This window comes from Dryas octopetala, chromosome 9, assembly GCF_963921425.1.
Source record: "Dryas octopetala chromosome 9, drDryOcto1.1, whole genome shotgun sequence".
Taxonomy (NCBI): Eukaryota; Viridiplantae; Streptophyta; class Magnoliopsida; order Rosales; family Rosaceae; genus Dryas; species Dryas octopetala.
In genome coordinates this window covers 13,862,065-13,884,787 of record NC_141374.1, presented here as the reverse complement: position 1 = coordinate 13,884,787, position 22,723 = coordinate 13,862,065, and the positions used below count along the sequence as shown (strand labels likewise).

Below are 22,723 nucleotides of genomic sequence, written 5' to 3'. Positions count from 1 at the left end.
TGAACTAATACTATCATATCTATTACCATGCTGCAGTAAGCCAAACTAATACATCTTGCGTATGTATTATGGTATTACCAATATAGGCTTCTGAACTAAGCGTAACTAACAATATTACAATAATCAATAAACTATAAATGACAACCTGTTGAAGAGGGGGAAATACATGTGAGAATAAACGTAAAAACCAATTTAATAATAACCACAATCAACAGACATATATAAGAAATCCATAGCAGAACAAAGGAATTTTAATTTATTTGAGACCACTAATATGGCTACTTCCCTGCCCCCCTCCAATCTCCAACAGTACTATTGAAAGATGAGCATTTTATTACCAAAATGTAATATTAGAAGAATTGAGAGGAGGCCAGTTGAATCAGAATAAAGTGAAATGTAGTAAATGGTAGATGATGAAAATTACGTGAGCTAATAATGCATTCAAAGAAACAACTGTGGCTAAATATTTATCATGTAAAATTTGAAATTTAAAAATATATTTCAAATATTTCAAATATTCACCATATCCAAATAAAAGTTAACAACACCTAAGACAATTATTACCTATGAAAATAGCCAATTTAGTTAACATGAGTCCTACAGGGACTTACTTTCGAAGCCAGAGCCGCTCTGTTCTGAGGTTGATAAAGAGCAGAGCCAAGTGGGGCCCATTTGCCTAAACTATGAGGAGAAGAGTTCATAACATAGGGCCAACAGAAGGATGAGGAAGAGGTAACCGCCATCAACATGTATGCCACAAATTAAAGGCACAACAAAGGAGCTAATACCTGTGTATAAGGCCTTCCTTTCTGTTCGAAACAGTGAAACACAATGCTTAAATCCAAAAACAGAATCTATAGTTAGATATATGGAGATTTCATGAGGTGAATCAGTATCCCAATTCTGATGATCGAATAAAAACAAATGAAAGCTAAGAAACATATTTTACCTGAGGAAAAAAGAATCCAATCACAAAATCTAAGAAACTCAAATCGATCCAATTCTCAACTCATAAAACTGAAAAATTAAGTAAACCACTAAAGAGATTGTGGGGAAGAATGTGCTGCAAAAGAAGAGAATGTGAGTTTGGATTGATAAAGAAGAGATAACATGATTTGGATACACACAAAAAAAAAAAAAAAAAGGTAAAAAAAGAGAACGTGGTCTCATACTGCATCATTTTTCAAATTTATTTTTGAATTTGTGTAATTGCAATAGTGGTTGATTTACTCATTTGTCCTTGTCCAATTAAAATTGTATGTTTTAATAATTTTAATTAACTATGGGTATTTGTGGAATTTCTGAAAATTTCACCTAAGGAGAGCCTTTGCTTTATATATATAGAAGATATAGATAAAATTTCTATTTTGATCTAATACTTTTATTCTTTGGAGATTTTGGTAATGTACTTTATATACGATAGCATTAAGTACAAATAATTAATATTTTTTAATTTTTTAATGAAAAATTTGACGTGAACGCACGTGTTTGCAAATGAGTGGCATTTCAAATATTTTAATTTACCTAAATGCCTATTATATCTTTATTCGGCATTGAACATATTCATTGTCGCGTTAAAACTTCTTATTTATCCAAACTTATTATATTCAATAGTGCCTATAGGCTTACATAAACATTTAGGTAGAATAAGATATTCGAAATGTCACTCACGTGCAAAAAACGTCAAATTTTTCATCATAAAATTAAACAAAGTTAATGTTTTAAACTTAATTGTTATTGTATTGAAAGTATGTTATTGAAATTACGAAAATTATAAAAACAAGATCAAATAAAATTTTTACAAAAATACAAGAACCATAAATTTATTAAGAATATTAGTACATAAAAAATATATTAAATAGGAATAAAATAATATAGGATAATTTATTGATTACAACTTTACAAGTCAAACAGAACTTTACAGCGCTTTAACTCAATTAAAAGTTGGCCTTCTTTTTAAAATCAAAGTTGATTTAAAAATATAAAAAGCTATTCCACTCGATTCCGCGAACGTCCCTAACTCCAAGCAGTCGTCGTCGCCAGCCATCGCAGGTATATCCTCTATGCTTTCTTTCTTTGGTTTTTCCGTCACAATTTCTCTGAACAAATTAAGGTTTTGGTTTGAATCTGCTTTGATTTCATAGTTTTACTCTAATGTGGCTTGAATCTGGTTACTGCTCTGCCCATTAATGAATCCAGTGAGTCTCAATTTCTCTTCTAATTTAATAGGAAAATCTGGTTGATTTGCTTTCTTGTATGCTTGTCAGCATTTGCATTCTCATAATCTCATTCGTAGGCATGAATTATCACATCAAGATTGTGTTTTACTTGATTTTCTATATAATCCCATTTGCAATTTTTAGCATTTAGATGTATTTGTATGGTTACATTTAGAATTCTTTGTGTTGCTATTTTACTGTCTGCTGTCACAGCTTAGGCTCCATCTGGTAGAAATTTGCATTACCCGATGATAGTCAACCATTGAAATTTCAAAAACAAACTTATAATCGTAAAGCTTCAAATCTTGCTAGTAAAGCCTGTAGGTTACATTTTCCAAGCCTTGATTTTGAGAACTTAGAAATATTTGCTTGTCCATAATCTTTCAGGTTGTTTATGACAACAGGAACTATCTTTTGTAATGAATGATACTGAAAAACTCTAATTTTGTCAACCTTAGCTTAGTTTTGCAGTTGGATTTATTCCAGTATACATCTTGCTATCATATTTGGATCTCCTTTTATAGCAACTAAGAAAAGTATTAGTTACCTTTGAGTTTTTTTTACCCCATCAGATTATTTCTCTTTGAGTTGAATGTGCTAACTTGGTGAGTATTGGCTGGTAGCCTAGTTTGGTGCTTTTTAGTGTTTAAAAGCTAAACTAGTAATCCACTTTATGTTGGCAAGTCCGCTAATTTTGATAATTGTATATGAGAAATTGGGGACCTCTGCCATCTCACTTCTTCAAAACGAGAAGCTCGTGCTTCATTCACTATAGTTATTTCTTTATTGCCAATTTTAATCCTTTGATTTATCGGGGCAGTATATTTATTCTTCATGATGCCGTGTTCCCAACTTGATTTCTATTTGATTGTCTGATATTTCTCTTTTTATTCAAGACCATGCTCAAAGTCCCAGATCATCAAGTTGCTGGCCACCAAGCCAGTGATGGGATACTTGGCCCTCTTATAGATGATTCAGGGCACTTTTACAAGCCTCTCCAAAGTAATGAACGTGGAGCCAATGAGGAGGCATTCTATACATCATTCTCTACTGACACTAGGATTCCAGACCACATCCACAACTTCTTCCCTGTCTTTTATGGCACTCAGCTTGTAGAGGCATCTGACGGTTCTGGCCTACATCCTCATCTTGTCTTGCAAGATGTTGTCTCAAGTCGAATCAATCCATCTATATTGGACGCTAAAATTGGTGCCAGAACATGGTACCTAGAAGCTACTGAGGATTATATCAAAAAGTGTCTTAAGAAAGATAAAGAAACCACGGGCCTGGCACTGGGGTTTAGGTTATCTGGACTTCGGGTTTATGAAAGCAAAGAGACTGGATTTTGGAAGCCTGATAGGGACATTATTCGAAAGTTTACTGTTGAGGATACTAGGTTAAGTCTGAGGAAATTTGTTTCTTCTAACTCAAATTTAGATATCAAACCAGATTGTTCTCTTGCATCAACTGTTTATGGTGGCCCTGATGGGATCTTGGCACAATTGTTGAGACTGAAGTCATGGTTTGAGGAGCAGACCATTTTCCATTTCTATTCTAGTTCAGTTCTGATGGTGTATGATAAGGAGTCAATACTGAAAGGGGGGAATCCAGGTGCTGAAGTTAAACTTGTTGATTTTGCACATGTCATTGAAGGCAAGGGTGTTATTGACCATAACTTCTTGGGTGGGCTCTGTTCCTTAATAAAGTTTATCAAAGACATCATCACCAGTCCTAATGAGTAAACAATTGAACCAAAGCTTGTCTACCTCTCTGTGGGAAGTTACATTGATAACAGTAAGGAGAAAATAATGGAATGCCCTTAATGGCACCTCTCTTTTTTTGTTTTTGTTCTCTGTGTCTCATCTACAAAGCTTCATTAGGGGATTCTGGATTCTAACATCAGATGTATTCAATTTCTCTTCCCATTATGATTCATTTTTTTTTTTACTAAAATAATAGATTCGGCTGATCATTGCAGTTGTTGATTATGTTTGTTTCAGAACATATATTGATCATAAATTTATATGCACCATGTTTATTCCGAGAGCTGTGAGACATAAAACTGCTGGCAAACTTGAAAGTTGAGAAATTTTGATTTAATTGCCCCTATACAGTACTATTACTAAGATCCTAGACTAAGATCTTTGCAATCATACTATACTCTTGGTCTGAATTCCTGAGCAGCATTAGAATCCAATCAAATGGAAACAGAGCCCTTAAAAATTGACAGCATATCTTTATTTAAATTGAACTAATGAGAATAACATACTTGAAATGTTCCTTAAGTTTCATAAATTTTTTTATCAATGCCACATTGCTTTAAAAGCCAGTGCAGCCATTTCCTTTCCCGTAGTGGCAAGGAAGATTGCGGATTAAGGAAATGTATCAAACACAAAATAATGTCAAACACTTGTCTGGGGTCCATTATGGAATTTTCTATTGCCGACCTATGAGCCAAAAAGCAGAATCCAACAATTGTCTTTTAAGCAATGCACTTCTTACAACATAATCCATTTCAAATCTAGCAGTGAACTCCAAGCTTAAAAAATTACTTCCATTTCTTGCAACCTCACAAAACAGTACCTATATATATACATAACAAGGAAAATATTGATTACTACACGAGCATTAAGATGAATTCATCATTTGCCTGCTGCATTGTCTTTCTATCTCTCATCTGTTTTTGCAGTGAAACCTGCTTGGCAGATTGTGATAATCTCCAGGACACTTGTCCTACAGCCCCACCAGGAAAGCAAACCATCTTCATCAATGGCTTCCCTTGCAAGAACCCAACAAACATCAGTGCTCCTGATTTCAAGACTTCCAAACTGACCAAAGCTGGCAGTACAGACAACTTCTCTGGCTCCTCAGTGACCATTGCCACTGCTGCAGATTTTCCAGGCCTAAACACCCTTGGCCTCTCAATTGCAAGAACAGACCTCAGAGTGGATGGTCTGGTAAGGCTTCATTCCCACCCCAGGGCTTCGGAAATGTTCTTCGTAAGCAAAGGCATCGTGCTTGCCGGATTCATTGACACCCAAAACAAGGCATTCCAAACGTTTCTCAAGGAAGGAGATGTGTTTGTGTTCCCCAGGGGTCTGCTTCACTACTGTTTGAATGCAGGTTATGATTTTGCCACTGCTTTCTCAGTGTTTAACAGCCAGAATCCAGGGGTGGTGAGCATTGCTGATGCCATGGTTGAGTCTGATTTGGATATGATAGACAAGCTAACAAAGGGCTTTCGCACTGATCACATTAGAAATGTCACTCTACTTGGCTCTTCATCAAGTCTTAACAAGCAGCAAATCAAAAAGTAAATCCTACCATGTGAAGATGAATAGTTAATAGTTATATGTGTATACTAATAGTTCAATGCATAACATTTGTTCAACTGTGCTGAGAGTCCCATGAGTTTGTGGGCTAGGAACAGAAGTGATCATAAATTAAAGACAGACTGCCCCATATATTGTAAAGCTTTGTGGCTTATTATATGGCAGAATTTAGTGTTTTCTATCTTCCACATAGTACTGCAGAACATGTTATGATGATATGTAAAGCAAAGAAATTTTTTTAATCAATAATCTGTGATGATGTTATATTAATAGAGAAATTAAACTCTCCTTACACAACTTTTGTCTAACTTTGTCCACAAGCCTAAAAAATACATATTTAGGATATATTTTTTAATTAAATAAAAAGATAAAAAAGATAAAATGTAAATGGAGAAGGGAGAAAAAAATTGAAATAAATATAGGATAATTGGAAGAAGTGGGATAGTAACATGGTAGAATGGATTTTTTTATTTTTTATTTAATTTTAAAAAAATTCATTAAACACAATTTTTTTTCTAGAAAATTAGGATTAAATATCAAATCTTAATAATATTTTAGTATAGCATGAAGACCATATAATATTTCAATTGAACTACTAAATTTAAATGTAGTTTTTTAGATTAAGTCATAAACATGTTGGCTCCTTTGATTTGAGCCTTTTTTATTTGACATTTTTGTTCTTTGGCCTACATATGATGAATGTTAGTTAAAATTATAAAGTTTTGACAAAATTGTCTTTGAGGGTTTTATATTATCTTGAAAAATTGCTAATATAGTCTCAACTTCACATTTAGTTGTGACTGTACGACACTCACAACTTCAAATTTAGTTGTGAGATAGTCACAATTAAATTGTGACCAAGGGTTTAAATTTCGATTTTAGGGGGGGTCGAAATCGAAACGTATAATCGTTAATTTTTCGTGATCATTTCGCCGAAATCATCAAAATCCTTGAAATTTCGCCGAAATTTTCAGCTGGTGAGATCGAGGGAGAAAGAGAGGGTGGCGGCAAGGGGAGAAAGAGATAGAGGAATGAAGAGATGAGGGGCTGGAAGCAATTGGTTTTCAGTGGGTTTCGGCGGCTGGGAGCGGTGGCAGGGGGAGATGAGGGAGAAAGAGATGAGAGTGAGGGTGAGGGTGGGCTGGTGATGGAGATGCAGAGAGAGAAAGATAGAGGAATAAGAAAGAGAGAGAGAGAGAGAAAAGTCACTGACAGTGGCAGCGAAGAAGCAGAAGAAATAAGAAGAAGGAAAGAAAAGAAGAGTCAGTCACACGGAAAGAAAAAAAAAAAAAAAGATTTTCTTTTGATTGGGCTTTTGGGCAATTGGAAAAAAAAATGATTTGGGGTTTTGTTTGGCTGTTTTGGGGTTTTTTTTAGTTGTTTTTAAACCATAAACCAATAATTCTAATACATTTTTATATAAAAAATAATTAAAATATCATAAAAAGCTTAAACCCTAACATTTTATACGATATCTTAAACAATATATAGTATAAATTATAAATATATATATATATAACTGTGTTAGACATTAATTATGTATAACTTAAAAGACATTTCACTTCTTCTATGTAAAAGTCCGAAAGTAAGAAGCAACTAAACGATGCCTTAGCTTGCCTAATAGTAACAGACTAAAAGTAGATAGTCACTCATTTTACAACATGCCATGCACAACTCTGCATATCTCTCTCCATCCTGTGACTTTTATAATAGAAAATGACTGTGATACCCCTAATGGGCCACATCAAACAGGGCATTACATGAGGGTCACGAGGCTGTTGTTACTGTCACAACTCACAAACCACCACCTTATTCTCCTCCATACCTACTTTCAAGTTCCAACCCACTGCTCAAGTGTTAGATTTCTATTCATATATGTAAAGCAGAGGATAAGATAAATTAAGATTGTAATAATTTACATAAAGCATGGAGAATGTCTATCTTTTTGCTTGTAAATGATAGAGAGAAAGTGGTGGGAGTCTCAGAGGAATTGACTTTGTTGCTCTCCTCTCTCCTTTGTGTAATTGTTATCATCAGAAGTTTTCTTTATGGAATTCGAATTTGGTGGTGGTCTTGTGAGAGAAATCTGAAGCTAGCTGACGTAGTTCTTCCGTAAGCGCTGGTGGCCCACAGTAGAACACCCCTGCACGACACACACGCACACAAACACAAACCCCTTAAATCCTGATTAGCTGGTAAATGAATGATTAGACATGGATATTTTAATTGTTTAATCATCTATATGATCTCTCATCCTCAAAAGAAAAAGAACCACCACTAAGTTTAATATATTGTCCAAGCAGTGACTTTCATGTTGCTTATTTTTAATAGAAACGACAAAATAAATGTGAACAACACAACAAAAGGTAGGTCCAAGGAAAAAAACAAAATACTATCATCAGGCACATAAAGGCAATGGTATAACATGTTTTTAAGTATAAAATAGAAAGAGAATATACGTTCTATTGGTTAATGATCTGATAAAATTATTTATATCATATCTCTTAAAAGAGATGGAATTTAGTTACCCATTGGCCATTTCTCATGAGCAATGCTAAAAGGATCTCATTTTTAATACAACATTAGCTAGTGAACTTATTATGTGAACTCACCAACATTAGCTAAAAGTATAAGATTAGAAGCAAATTAAAGTTGTGGAAGTTTAGGGTAACGTGTAGGGAACTCACCAACTCTAGCATGGGTGTGATCAAGTGTGATGCGCTTGAAGACCTCACGCCAGTTGGGCTTGGCGAAATGGGACTTGACACGAGTGCCCGAGACGATATCAACGCCATTCTTTGCGTGACTGAGGGACTGAAGCATAGCAATGAGAGCAGAACGTGCATCACCTTCTTCATAAACACTGGTGCAATAATTGTGGAACTCAATCACCCTCTTGTGGTCCAATTCGGCCACCTCATTCATAGCCCCTTTAAACCAGTCAAATGACCCTTGCTCTCTTGTCACCCAGTAAAAGTAAGCCCTCTTGGTCTTAAAGTTATGGACCCCAACTGAACCTGAACCTGAACCTGAACCACCTCCTTTTGTTCTGTTTGGTGTTACTGCCTTGGTACTACTATTTCTCTCACTCATCCCATTTTCTAAGGCATTGTCCTCCTCTACTTCCTCCATGGCCTTTATGTTGTTCACTATGTCCTTCAAAATACTTATCATTGGGGTTGCCCCAATTCCCAGCCCTACAAGCAACACCACTTCATATTTCTTGTAGTCCTGAGCTGGTGCTCCATAGGGTCCATCTATCAGCACTCTGGGAAAGCTGCTCAATTATAATAACCATCATAGCAGAAAGGAAAACCCATTAGGTTGCTATCATTAATAGACACAAAGCAACTTTCTCATCCAATAATGAATACAAAAATGAAATATCCAAAGCCACACAGAATCTTCTACTTTAGAGATACATGACATCTCTAATCACTTTACAATCTTGCCCATCAAAATCCCCTGCATAGATGTTTGTTAGATGTCCCTATCTAATATCTATAAAATGCATTCAATAGTAATAGTCTACTTTATCTTCTTTTGTTCTGAAAGTAGTATATTGTGTGTATACTGAAACACATATATATAATGTAGTTAGTGATGATGGGGTGGCTTGATTGTATGTGCAAGTACATGACAAACACTTTCACTGGCCACTATGCAACTGTGGGAAGTGAGGTGGCTTGACTGTATGTGCAAGTACATGACAAACACTTTCACTGGCCACTATGCAACTGTAGGAAGTTTTTAATCTGCCTATGTTCGTCACTGACTACATTGACAACTGGACACTTCCACCTGTACAACAACAAATTAATTTTCTTCTCTTTTCTTGGTAAGAAAAAAATTATAATTTTTACCCATGGAGAAATGCATGTTGGTCTGTTAAACTATTTTGATGGAGCATTAATCCTTAATTAGTTAAATTTACTTACTCTAAGTGGTCTCCTTGCAAACAGTCAGCTCTGAGGAGTCCACTTTTCCCACTAGGAGGTGGTTGGCATACCTAAACAAACCAATAGAAGAAGATTAGCTGTCCATTTGGATTTTAAATTGTGGTATTCAAGTGTATCGATCTATATATATACACATATATGATCAGCATGGCTTTTGTACCAAACCAGTATCTTATTATTTTTTGTTCCCTATAAGCAAACCATGCAATTTGGCACCACATAATTTGACAACTTTAAATACAGCTCGATGGTGTTGTGGTTGATACTTTATACAAACTTCTGATACATAAAACTGATTCCTAGCTCAAGAAAAATCTAGCTGAAGTATGCAAGTTTTGCAAACCAGAAACACACCTGTGAGAACACCGTTTTAAGTTGTCTGGTCCAATCGCCAAGAGTTCGAATATGAACACTGAGGTGGTCATCTCCAGGGGCTGAGGTGATGGAAAATGGGTGCCTTTTGACATGTCAACAACCAAGTACTTAGCAACATAAGAAAATACATGAAAAAAAAGTGTACAAAATAGTGAACTGCTCTCATATCAAACAGTTTGATATATTATGTTGTTAGATTGTAAGGACCATACATTTTGAAATGAGTCTACTTAATCCATAATAATGAATCATCATTAAGAATATTTGAAGGGATGCTCAATTACCATTCAAATGGAGAGACAGCAGCACAATTAACAAACATGTATTGGCCACTATGGTATCTGAAGCCCTGAGGCTTCGACATATGAATTGCCAACACATTTCCAGGATAAAGAGCCACCTAATCCAGCATAATTAAGAAAGGAACAATCAGATAGATTTCATTTGGCCCTTTTTATAATTTAACATGTCCCCAGTATAAACATAAAGATATTATAATATGATATGAATAATAGAGCTATGATCAAGTTGTTCACCTTTAGTATCTTAACTGGCTTGATGCTGGATCTGAGTGCCCGAACCAATCTTTCGCCAGCATAAAGGGTGAGTGGAACAGCCAGGTACATCCAGGTCTGTCAATTCCAGGCAAAATTTCATATTATAGAAAACTTCATATATAAAATCAAACAATTAATCAAAAGATGAATTAGCAAATTAAAAGGGTGATCAAATATGAGGTAATTAAGAAGGTTCTAACCGTTTTCTTGTACCATTCCTTGGTGAGGTATAGATGAACACCATGGATAACCAGCAAGGTATAGACAATGATGAAGAGGTGGTGGGAATACCAAAAGGCATTGAAGCCAGTGAGCTTCTTCAGAGGTTTAGGCAAGTTGAGCTTACCTCTTCTAAAACAAGGGGCAGCTAATGTAAAGGCTATTGCCATTAACACTACCATAACAATCCCAGTTACTCCTTCCACTGACTTAACAAAGTACCAATAATCCGAAGGTTGTTCCTTCCCGAAAAAAGGCTTCATCAGCTCGTACTTGTCACTGCTTGCGTGAATAAGGCGTGGGAAATCACATGCCAAATGGTAAATCGCATGCACACCAACTCCAATTGCAATCCCCACAGCTATCACCTTGTGGAAATTGAGGTTATCGTCAAAGGGAACGACGACACCCAATTTGGTCTTGTTCCTGAGCAAAGTGATGGTGTTTCTGCAGACTGGTAACAGAATGAGAGCCATGTTGAATTTGAGTGTCTCGGCTGCGCCTTTGGCCATGCATACACAATGCCCCATTACCTCATATGCAGCCTTTTCTCGATACTGCACAAACTTGTAGGCAAATAGGCCAGCCATAACCCCAAGCCACAGTGCCATTACCCAAACTCTCTTCCAATTGTCTTGCAAGAAGTACTTGGTGCTTCTACACCACCTCCTTAATGGGTTGTTTTCTCTAGTGGGCTTGAGCTTCTGGCTCAGCATTTTGCTTAAGTTCCGGCTTTCTCTTCCTCTCACCGCAGTCTCATCTGGTCCTTGCAACAGAAGCGTTTCCAAGCTGTCTATCTGTTCCCCACAGTTTTAACCATCCCCAAATGACCAAGAATTTTAGAATCTAAAAGTAAGATTTTGAAGAAGAGAAAAGATGGGATTAATTCAATGATCATCTTTTAAATTATTTACCATGATGTATCCCAGATTTTCTGGATCTAACTCTTCCATGATCAATGCTGCATATTCCTCTGCTTGATTTTGGATGTTTGGGAGTTTGTTGGCAGAGGCACTGAAGCTAATAATCTGCATTCACAATTCACCAATTTGATTTGGAATATGTCACTCTGACAGACCGACACAAAAATCACATGGTAGCCAGGATTAGTTAACAAACACATGTTGGATATGTCATGCCTCTCTGACCTCCTCGACTGTGATTCTGCCATCTGCATCTTTATCAACCCTGAAAAATTTTACATGTTTAATTAGTAATTAATCACCACTTAATTCTCTTAGAAACTCTCAAAACCAAAAAACAACAACTGGGGGTTGATTAAGAAGAAGTTATTACATGTCAAAGAAAGTTTCAAGCCTAGAGTTGAAGCCCTGCTCAGAGATTTGGTCCCAAAACTCCCTCAACTGGTCCTTGTTGATGGAATCGCTTTCGATACCGTGCTTTCTAGACAGAGCATCAAACAGCTTCCCAGCAAACTCTTTCGATTCCTTATTCATTCCTACATTTACATCCATGGAGATCATCTACAAAATATCATTAGGAAAGTAAAGAGACTTTGAATGAATAGCTAGCTGTACGGACCTATACATTCGCCGAAAAGCGAGGGAGGAAGCAAGCCATTGGAGGAAGCAGTGAGCTGGTCGAACCGCTTCTCAACCGCAGGCCACTCTGCATTCCCATCCGTCTTGCTGATGAACTTGAGGCCCTTCAGCGCAGGCGCCGCCGCCGACTGCGTTCGATCAAAACGACGTCGCGGAGGAGGAGGAGGGACTGGACCCTGTTTCGAGAACGAGGCCAGACGCTTCAGCTCCTGCGAAACCTGCTTGATACGCGCCGAAGCAGTCCGTACAAAAGAGGAACCGCGAGGCGATCGATTCTTCTCCAAACCACCACCAGCTTTGGCAAGTAAGCTCAGCTCGACATGATCTTCTTCATGATGATGAACTTCGAGAGGCTCGACGCTGCGCACGGCGACAGAGTCGTCGACGACGTCCAGAGTGACCTCCACGTAAGCTTCTTCGTCGGTGGTACTAATGCCGGGCTTGCCAGCTATGTGGAAGTTGGAGCTCTTGTTACCTGCTCTCTGGTTCAGAGGTCCACTCAGTGGACCGCTGTAATTCGCCGCCATTCTTTCGCTTCCATTAACGATCTCTGTGTCTGAGTAATAGTATGCTCCTCCTCCAACCTCTTCATCTGTTCCCATTTTCTGCATGACCATACAAACTTCTTCTTCAGAGAAGTTTGATAAGCTCTAAGTTAAGTGAAGCTTCTCAAAAAAAGAAAGACCAGCAATATAAAAGTGAATACAGGGGTTTTGGAATTAGTTATGTTCTGTTTCTTCCATTCCTCTGTGTCTTAGACTCTTAGTGGTTGGAGTGTATGCTTGCTCCAAGTGCAAGGCCTCCTCCATCATCACCCTTTATTTATAGACCATATGTCTTACCAACAGAGAGAATTGTTCTACTTACTAAATTTGTGACCCTCTATTCAAATTGAATGTGACCGTGTGTTGTTTATTCAAATATTTTCTTTAATTTAACCCCAATATTAACGGTTTAGCAAATAAAAATATATTTTTTCAATTTATACGTTAATTTGTAGATATTCTTAAAAGATTTATTAATTCGTAGACTTAAATAAAATTCACACTACCACCGTAGTTGGGTAGGGGTGGGCATTTAAAACCGAAATACCGAAACCGAACCCGTACCATACCGTACCGTGTCAATGTTATACCGAAAAATAATACCGATTATATACCGTACCGATACCATACCGTACCGAGTCTAAATCGGTATGATATAGGTATGAAACTTTCAATACCGTGAAATACCGTACTGTACCGATTTATTTTTTATTTAATTTTTTAATTTTTTTTAATTTGCAAATGATTTCAAAGAAGCATTCTCTAACTTTTTCAAATAGCAGAAGGGGGGAGTTTGTGAAAGTGTTTTAGGATTATATAGCTCGATCAAGTACACTGACTTGGACTGTTAGTTGTAGATGACTAAAAAATGTTTTATATGGTGGTTATGTGCTTGTTCTAGGAAGCTTATTGCCTTATTGGCCTAATTTTTAATTACTTTCAGTATTTTCTTGTTTGACTAACACTTAAACCAAGACCTTGCAGCTGGCCATCACTGCTGTCCATTTTATGTTGCTTACTTTTACGTTCTAAAACAGAGATGCAGATGTCTTCCTGTTGTTTTCATTATCATGCTTTATATACTTGGGTCTAAGTTGCTATTGTGTTTTACTGTTTTACTCTTTCTTTTGTCATTGTTGTAGTTTCTTTGGCATTGATATATATATATATATTTTTTTGTTAAATATTGTTTTTTGACAAAAAAAAAAAGAATTTTAAAATGTTGGTATATACCGAAACCATACCGAACCATATCGAATTCATAGAACACTGGTATGGTATGGTATCAGTTTTAAAAATGTCCATACCGTACCGATACCGTACCAAATAAAAATTTCGATATGATATCGGTATGGGGCTCATACCGTACCATACCGTACCGTGCCCACCCCTATAGTTGGGTGTTTAATTTAAACTTGAGGCTTAATTTTACTACTAGATACGACATAATCGTCGGTAAAGTATTTTGGCTGATGTTGCCAAAGTTACAATTACTAATGAGTGATTTTCACGTGGGAAAGCTGATGTACGTACAATTAATTATCAGTTTTTGTTTTTGGTATGAATTATCAGTCCGTACTGGCTTCTAATGACCATATAGAACAAATGGTATCTGATGTCCCAATTTGTTTTTTTCTTGACACAAAAAAGAAAAATTAAAGAAAATATTATAGTGACAACATCAAATTCGCAAAATGGTTTATAGAAACACAAAATTTGAGTTGAAGCCAAATCATCACCGCGATATAATATTAATGTAATCACATTAACTCAGGTGCCTATTTTTGTTCATTGAAATGGATTGAAACTTTGACTTATTCGATCGGGTCCTTTTCTCCATTTTTCCTCACCGCTTGAGCTAATCTCAAATGTAATTAACTATGGTGTTTCATGTTTGTTACGAAGTGCCTAATATTAGAAACAAACATTGAAAGAGATTTCCATTTCTCCACCCCCTTATTATTTGGACCAACTCCAAGTGCTATTAGTTATTTAGTTGTGGTGTTTAATGTTTGTTACCAAGTACCTAATATTGGCATATAGATGATTTGTGTAATTGTATAGATGCAATGTATAGTCCTTACTCGTCCCCCATAACCCATAGGGTAGACAAGCTCAACTACTCCAGGGCAGCTGATATAAAACAAATGGAGTAAAGTTGTGCAGATCATGGCTGAGAAAAAACGTACCAAAAAATTTGTATTCTAATTCATTGAGAGTCAACATTAAAGGAGGTGCATAAAAATAATAAGAAACATCATAGATGACAAAATTCAAACCCACATGGTATTCTCTTATATTAATTTCTGCTTTCTGATTATCTTATTTGCGTGATCATAGGGGATATATATATAATGTCGATTAAAAAAGCTGAGGTAGGTGATTTTCCACCAGATTAACCTCAAACATGTAAAGATCTGACCAAACAAATTTAATTCCTTGCTTCTAAATCATAAATGAACAGATGAGTTATAAAATTAGTTGACTTAATTGATTGGAAGAAGGTTTATTTTTTGTTATGTCAGAATGAATCAAACTTTTGTCTTATTTTAATTCTAACTCATTACTCTACCTAATTTCCCTTACCACTTCAGTAACATAATTCATTAAATTGCTTTGACATTCCATCTGACCCAAAATAAAATAAAATTGGTTTGACATGGCATTTGAGTATAATTCGTGTGATGATCCTTGTACTTTGGTAGATATACAGAGTCTTTGTCAACCCATGCATGGCTGGAACCGAGTAGAAGCAAGCAGTGGGGTGCACATCATTCAAATCAAAGGAGTCACCATATAGAAGGCGACTGCCCTATTTATTTTTTGACTCACGATGAGAAAAGGGAATGGCTTTCTCTTCATTTGTTCTGTTCTTTTCCATCTTTTTTTTTTTTTTTTTTTTCTCTTTCTTTCTTTCTAAGAACATGCAATGCATTATTGCATTTGTACCAAAAAGGAAGTTAAAAAAAAAAAAAAAAAAAAGCAAGTTAAAACATCGACATTCAACAACCAAAAGTAGAGGTGTAAAATCAGTCACAGTGCATCCCATTTTAATTAGATCCATTCAATCAATCATGCTTCTTCTTAAATTATGTTTATGTCATGTTGTGCTTTATTGTTGTGGACTTAATTTTATGTGAAACACGGGTAGGGAAATTTAGACTCATGTCGTGCCTAATTAGGCTTGTGTAATTCTTTAACACAAACTGTTTATTCTTATATTAAAGGTTGGTAATAATTAAATTTTTTCGTTTGGAGGACTTAAAAATTGACATAAAACACATAATAGAAGAGATCCAGTTGTCATTAAGGGTCTTTTTCAATTTTGATGCATGAATTTTGGATCTTGTTCTAACTATTATTATTTATCTTAATTTTATACTTAAACTTTTATTTTGTCCCAATTTAATATATAAGGTGATTTTTTTAAAATAATACATTAAAATTAGGGCCATTTAAGTCAACATAGGAACATGAATAGGCTGAATTAACCCTAAATACAAGACATGTGTAACACACATGACCAAATTTTGTTAGTATTTTTTAACAAAAGTCACATTGTATATCAATTTGGGACAAAATAAAAGTTTAGATATAAAATTAAAACAAATAATAGTTTAGATGCCTAGTTAGAACAATACCCAAAGTTTAGATACCAAAATTGAAAAAAAAAAAATAAAAAAAACTCTATTATTAATAAATAATCATTTTATTACAATGATTGTCCAGTTAATAAAAGAGGTCCTATAAATAATTATTTCTATAAATAACTTGTATATACCCAATGTTTCAAAGAATCGTTGAAACTTATCTACACTTAGTCATCACCTGCCCTCAAACAAAACTTGTGCAGTACAGTAAGAAAAGATAATAAGATTATGGACTACAAGCTAGAATGCTAGATGGGTGATGTGGTATTAGACAAGTGGATACACTGATCTGATTATTCTCTACAGCAATTAGTGGGTCTGCTAGAAGAAGCACATAATAACATTGTTACCAATGAATAACTATTTTATATAGGGTAGTAATTTTCACACTCTTTTTGTACACTTACACTCCACTTTTTTATTTTCTTTCATTATATATTTATATGTTCAATTATCAAGGCATAAAAATAAAGAAATAAGTACAAACCTATAAAATTAGAATGCGAAAATCGTCACTGTTTATAATGACTGATCCATTTAGTACCTAGAAGTAACTCTCTTGTAAAGAGTTAATGACACATTAATCCAGACAACCAAATTTGGAGACTTTGTGAATGTCTAATTATCAGAGGCTTTACATGAAGTCTCGGAATTTGGTTTTGTTCTTAATTACTACTATTTTAATGCTTAATAACAACAATTATCTTCCCTTTTATCAGAGTATTAAATTTCTTCAGTAAGTAAGCAGATGGAGAACTCAATTAAAGGTTCTCTGTCAAAGTTTGAAACATGCATGACCCTGCTTGCCTTCCACTCCTGGAACTCTTCTGTGATAATTGTTTTTCTCTTAAATGTTCCCTTTTTATGAGAGTATGATGTGAATAAATACGATCCACGATTTACACTAATTGGGATATTTTACATAAAGCAGCAAGAATATTCTCTTTGGTTGTAAACTTGTAAATGATAGAGAAAGTGGGATTATTAATTGCACATGGTGGGACTCAGAGGAAGACTTTGTTGCTCTCCTTGTGTTGTTATCAGAAGTTTTCTTTATGGAACTCGAATTTGGTGGGGATTTTGTGAGAGAAATCCAAAGCTAGCTGGCGTAGCACTTCCATAAGCCCAGGTAGCCCACAGTAGAACACCCCTGCACGACATACATACACACCCCTTAAGTTCTCTCTCTCTCGAAAACAAATGGTAATTACCTGGAAAACAAATAATATGGTCTAAAAATGCCATCTCTTTAGCATTATTGAATTGTCGTAGCGTTAAAAGTCCATTTAACTGAGTCTCACCTCACCTTTATAAGAGAGATGACCGCTCTAAATATCCAATGTGGTAAGCATATATAGCATTAGAAAAGAAAAATATGGAAGATTAAGGGTATAAGGGGTAGAGGACTCACCTACTGTGGCATCGGGGTGATCCCTCGCAATGTGCTTGAAGACCTCATGCCAGTTGGGTTTGGCAAAGTGGGACTTGACACGAGTGCCCGAGATGATATCAACACCATTCTGTGCATGACTGAGGGTCTGCAGCATGGCAATGAGGGCAGAGCGTGCGTCACCTTCTTCATGAACACTGGTGCAATAATTGTGAAACTCAATCACCCTCTTGTGGTCCGATTCCGCCACCTCATTCATTGCCTCTTTAAACCAGTCGAACGACCTTTGCTCTCTTGTCACCCAGTAAAAATAGGCCTTCTTGGTCTTGAAGTTGTTATGCATCCCAACTGATGGTGTTTCTAATGAAGACTTGGTGGTACTAGAACTATTTCTCTTACTCATCATCCCATTTTCTAAAGCATTGCCTTCGTCGTCTTCCTCCATGGCCTTTGTGTTGTTCACTATGTCTTTCAGAATACTTATCATTGGGGTTGCCCCAATTCCCGACCCTACCAGCAATACCACTTCATATTTCTTGTAGTCTTGAGCTGGTGCTCCATAGGGCCCGTCTATCACCACTCTGGGATACCTGCTCATAATAATCATCATAGACAATTTGCAATTATTTTTGATACATATGGAGAAAAAAGAAAACCCATTCGGTTGCTATCATTTATAGGCACAAAGCAACTTTCTCATCCAATAAAGAGTAAAAAAAAAAATCTAGAGCCACAGAATCTTCTACGTTAGAGAAAACGGATCGACTCTGATCACATTACAATCTTGCCCATCAAAATCCCCTGCATACATGTTTATTAGGTGTCCCTATCTGATATCTATATGTAAGGTATACATATATTATTTACACACACTGATACACATATATAGTCTGTGATGATGATGTGTGGCTTAACTGTTTATGCAAGTCCATGACAAACACCTTCACAAGCCAGTAAAATATCTTCTTCATTGATTTCAATAAAATGTCTTGATTTTAATTTGACTTACTCTAAGTTGTCTCCTTTCAGTTTCAGGCAGTCAGCTTTGAGTCCACTATTCCCACTAGGAGGTGGTTGGCACACCTAAACAAACCAATAGAAAAAGATTAGCAGCCCATGTGATTTAATTTGTGATACTTAAGTAAAGTCTATCCATATATACAGGGATACATGCCAAATTGGTTGTTCTTAATTTTATGATTAGCTTTCTGCACCAATGATTTATCTTAATTATTCTCAGTCTGTTCCCTATGATATAACCATGCATATTGGCACCACATAATTTGGCAACTTTCAATACAGCTCGATACTGTTGTAAAAACAGTGATTTCATTGCTTAATTTATGATAAAGAGGACATGAATGGTTGAAGCTTTATATAAACTTCTGATGCATAAGACGTTGTCCTAGTGCAATAGCAAAATCTAGCTAAAGTATGTGAGTTTACACACCTGTGAGAACACCGTTTTAAGTTGTCCCGTCCAGTCACCAACAATTCGAATATGAACACTGAGGTAGTCGTCTCCAGGGGCTGAGGTAATGGAAAATGGGTGCCTTTTTGACATGTCAACAACCAAATACTTCAAAAATAAAATATATAAGCATATGCAGAAAATAGTTTAATATGTTATGTTGTCAAACTATTAAATGATTTTTCGCCAAACTGTAAATCTGAATCATTGATTTATTGATTCTTATCTGAATATGTGGTTCAAATTTATAGTCTGACAATATAAGCAACGTTGTGAGATGGTTTGACAAGAGAAAAGTAAACATAACTCTACTTGATCCATAATTAACAGTCTGGGAAGAGTACATCACCCATATATATAGTGCCACTACATGCATAAGGTAATTATGACATATGTACGTATAGAAACAATGTTTGAAGGGATGCTTAATTACCATTCAAATGGAGAGACAGCAGCACATTTAACAAATATGTATTGCCCACTATGGTATCTGAAGCCCTGAGGCTTCGACATACGAATTGCCAACACATTTCCAGGATGAAAATCCACCTAATTCAGCATAATTTAAGAAGAAACAAACAGATATGTTTCATTTTGGCCTCTTTTATGACTAAACATGTCCCTAATATAAACATAAACATGCATATAATATATTAATATGATATGAATACTTGCTATGTATTGATCAAGTTGTTCACCTTTAGTATCTTAACAGGCTTGAATCTGGATCGAAGTGCCCGAATCAATCTTTCACCAGCATAGAGGGTGAGTGGAACAGCCAGGTACATCCAGGTCTGTGATGAATTCCAGGATAAAAGTGTTATATAAAAATAATTCATATATAAAGTCAAACAATATATCAATCAAAATTTTAATTGCTAATTAAAAGGGGGATCAAAATATGAGGTAACTAAGAAGGTTCTAGGTTCTAACCGTTTTCTTGTACCATTCCTTGATGAGGTATAGGTGAACACCATGGATAACAAGCAAGGTATAGACAACGACGAAGAGGTGGTGGGAATACCAAAAGGCATTGAAGCCAGTGAACTTCTTCAGAGGTTTGGGCAACTTGGGCTTACCTTTTCTGAAACAAGGGGTAGCTAATGTAAAAACTATTGCCATTAACACTACCATTACAATCCCAGTTACTCCTTCCACTGATTTAACAAAGTACCAATAATTTGAAGGTTGTTGGTCCCCAAAAAATGGCTTCATCAGCTTGTACTCATCACTGCTTGCATGAATAAGGCGCGGAAAATCACATGCCAAATGAGAAATCGCGTGTATACCAACTCCGATTGCAATTCCCACAGCCATCAACATGTGGAAATTAAGATTATCATCGAAAGGAACAATGACACCCAATTTGGTTTTGCTCCTAAGAAAAGTGATGGTGTTTCTGCAGACTGGTAGTAGGATGAGAGCCATGTTGAATTTGAGTGTCTCGGCTGTTCCTTTGGCCATGCATACACAATGCCCCATAACCTCATATGCAGCATTTTTTCTATACTGCAAAAACTTGTATGTGAATAGACCAGCCATAACCCCAAACCACAGTGTCAGTACCCAAACTCTCTTCCAATTGTCTTGCAAGAAGTACTTGGTGCTACTACACCACCTCCTTAATGGGTTGTTCTCTGTTGTAGACTTGAGCTTCTGACTCAGTAGTTTGCTTAGGTTACGGTTTTGATCTCTTCCTCTAACCACAGTCTCGTCTGGTCCTCGCAAAAGGAGCTTTTCCAGGCTGTCTATCTGTTCCACACAGTTAATTAACACCATCCCCAATTGACAAATAATTTAAGAATCTATAAATAAGATTTTTCCTTTAAAGAAAATAGGAATTCAGTGAACATCTTTTAATTTATTTACCATGATGTATCCAAGATCGTCTGGATCTAACTCTTTCATGATCAAAGCTGCATATTGAACTGCTTGTTGCTGGATATTTGAGAGTTTGTTGGCAGCAGCACTTAAGCTAATGATCTGCATTCAAAATTTTCCAATTTTATTTGGAAGATGTCATTCAGAGGAACTGACACAAAAATTGTGGTGTTCTTGGCTCGCATTCAGAGTTTTTTGGGTCCATAGCCTATGGAGTGTTGGGATGAAGTTTGGCAAATTTCAGGTGTTCTTTGTTTGTGTTATTGCTTTCCATTAATATTCTTTTCCTTGCGGTGTTCATTATAGTCCATTGATAACAAGAACTTGAAGGAGAATTTAATCTGATTTAGCACAACAAAAATCACATGGTAGTTAGGATTGGTTAAGAAACACATGTTAGATATGTCATACCTCTCTGACCTCCTCGACTGAGAGTCTGCCATCTGCATCTTCATCAACCCTGAATTTTACATGTTCACCACTTAATTCAATTTAATGTTGCTCCATATATATGATCAACCAATCAATAACAAAGGTGACAGAATAACATAGAAGCAATTCTGTTAGAAACCAACTCTCAGAAAAAAAAAAAAAAAACGAAAACTAGCCGGGTTAATTAAGCAAAAGTTACTACATGTCAAAGAAAGTTTGAAGCCTGGAGTTGAATCCCTGGTCAGAAATTTGGTCCCAAAACGCTTCTAATTGATCCTTGTTGATGGAATCGCCCTTTATACCATGCTTTCTAGACAGAGCATCAAACAGCTTCCCAGCAAACTCTCTCGATTCCTCGTTCATTCCTAAGAGATTTCACATGATCATCTTTAAACTACATATAATAGTAAATGTAATTAAACATTAAAGAGATTAAATGAATGAATAGCTAGCTAGCTGTACGGACCTATGCATTCACCGAAACGCGAGCGAGGAAGCAAGCCGCCATTGGTGGAAGCAGTGATTTTGTGGAACCGCTTCTCAACCGCAGGCCACTCTGCATTACCATCGGTATTGCTGATGAACTTGAGGCTATGCAGCGCAGGCGCCGCTGCCGACTGCGTTCGATCAAAACTGCGTCGTGTTGGAGGGTCATGGACTTGTGTTGAGGACGTGACCAGTAGTAAACTCGGCTCGGCATGGCCACTCAGCTGTAGACCACTGTGATTAGCCTTGCTTTCGCTTCCATCAACCATTTCTGTGTCTGAGTAATTATATGCTCCTCCTCCTCCTCCTCCAACCTCATCATGCGTTCCCATTTTCTGCATGACCTTACAAACTTCTCTGAGGAACAAGTTTGATAAGCTCTAAGGTAAGTGAAGTCTCACAACTCTGTTCTCCTCCCTCTAAAAAAAAGAAGAAAGACCAGCAATATATATAAAAGTATTGGGAAATTTATTTTTTATTAAAAAGATTTAACCACTTTCTTAGAATCTTCAAAAGATGACCCTACAGTATTATCTCGTGTCAATGTCTATTTGGTCTAGTGGTGACACTAGTCTCTCATTTGTCATGAAGAGACACTGAGTTCAAATCTCTTAAACAGTTAAACGTTAGTTGTTGATAATAATA

The 22,723-nt window shown here is 36.2% G+C and overlaps 4 protein-coding genes across 5 annotated transcripts; 2 read left to right on the top strand and 2 right to left on the bottom strand.

The window, feature by feature from the left end:
* Window positions 1-1,282: 1,282 nt before the first annotated feature.
* Window positions 1,283-5,771, top strand: LOC147274426 (RmlC-like cupins superfamily protein). The gene is made up of 3 exons (XM_086228334.1): window positions 1,283-1,286; window positions 1,990-2,052; window positions 4,926-5,771. The coding sequence occupies exons 1-3, from the start codon at window positions 1,283-1,285 to the stop codon at window positions 5,534-5,536; spliced, it is 678 nt and encodes a 225-aa protein (XP_086084460.1). The 3' UTR covers window positions 5,537-5,771.
* LOC147274427 (inositol polyphosphate multikinase beta-like) lies at window positions 1,978-4,300 on the top strand. 2 transcript variants are annotated; one of them, XM_086228448.1, is made up of 2 exons: window positions 1,978-2,052; window positions 3,116-4,299. In XM_086228448.1, exon 2 carries the CDS (start codon window positions 3,119-3,121, stop codon window positions 3,959-3,961), a length of 843 nt encoding a protein of 280 aa, XP_086084574.1. In that variant the 5' UTR covers window positions 1,978-2,052; window positions 3,116-3,118; the 3' UTR covers window positions 3,962-4,299. The 2 variants fall into 2 exon arrangements, with proteins under 2 accessions (XP_086084574.1, XP_086084573.1); XM_086228447.1 differs by lacking the exon at window positions 1,978-2,052 and adding an exon at window positions 2,071-2,198 and having other exon boundaries at window positions 3,116-4,300.
* A 1,388-nt stretch (window positions 5,772-7,159) lies between the features above and the next one.
* LOC147274425 (respiratory burst oxidase homolog protein C-like) lies at window positions 7,160-12,975 on the bottom strand. Its single transcript, XM_086228449.1, has 11 exons — window positions 12,204-12,975; window positions 11,958-12,120; window positions 11,801-11,849; window positions 11,576-11,689; window positions 10,643-11,458; window positions 10,422-10,517; window positions 10,170-10,285; window positions 9,865-9,967; window positions 9,490-9,560; window positions 8,239-8,828; window positions 7,160-7,694 (listed from the first exon to the last, which is right to left on the bottom strand). Exons 1-11 carry the CDS (start codon window positions 12,838-12,840, stop codon window positions 7,585-7,587), a joined length of 2,865 nt encoding a protein of 954 aa, XP_086084575.1. The 5' UTR covers window positions 12,841-12,975; the 3' UTR covers window positions 7,160-7,584.
* A 4,003-nt stretch (window positions 12,976-16,978) lies between these two features.
* LOC147274424 (respiratory burst oxidase homolog protein C-like) lies at window positions 16,979-22,493 on the bottom strand. Its single transcript, XM_086228616.1, has 11 exons — window positions 22,059-22,493; window positions 21,795-21,957; window positions 21,572-21,620; window positions 21,149-21,262; window positions 20,213-21,031; window positions 19,978-20,073; window positions 19,713-19,828; window positions 19,259-19,361; window positions 18,818-18,891; window positions 17,830-18,398; window positions 16,979-17,568 (listed from the first exon to the last, which is right to left on the bottom strand). Exons 1-11 carry the CDS (start codon window positions 22,417-22,419, stop codon window positions 17,459-17,461), a joined length of 2,574 nt encoding a protein of 857 aa, XP_086084742.1. The 5' UTR covers window positions 22,420-22,493; the 3' UTR covers window positions 16,979-17,458.
* Between the last annotated feature and the right edge of the window lie 230 nt (window positions 22,494-22,723).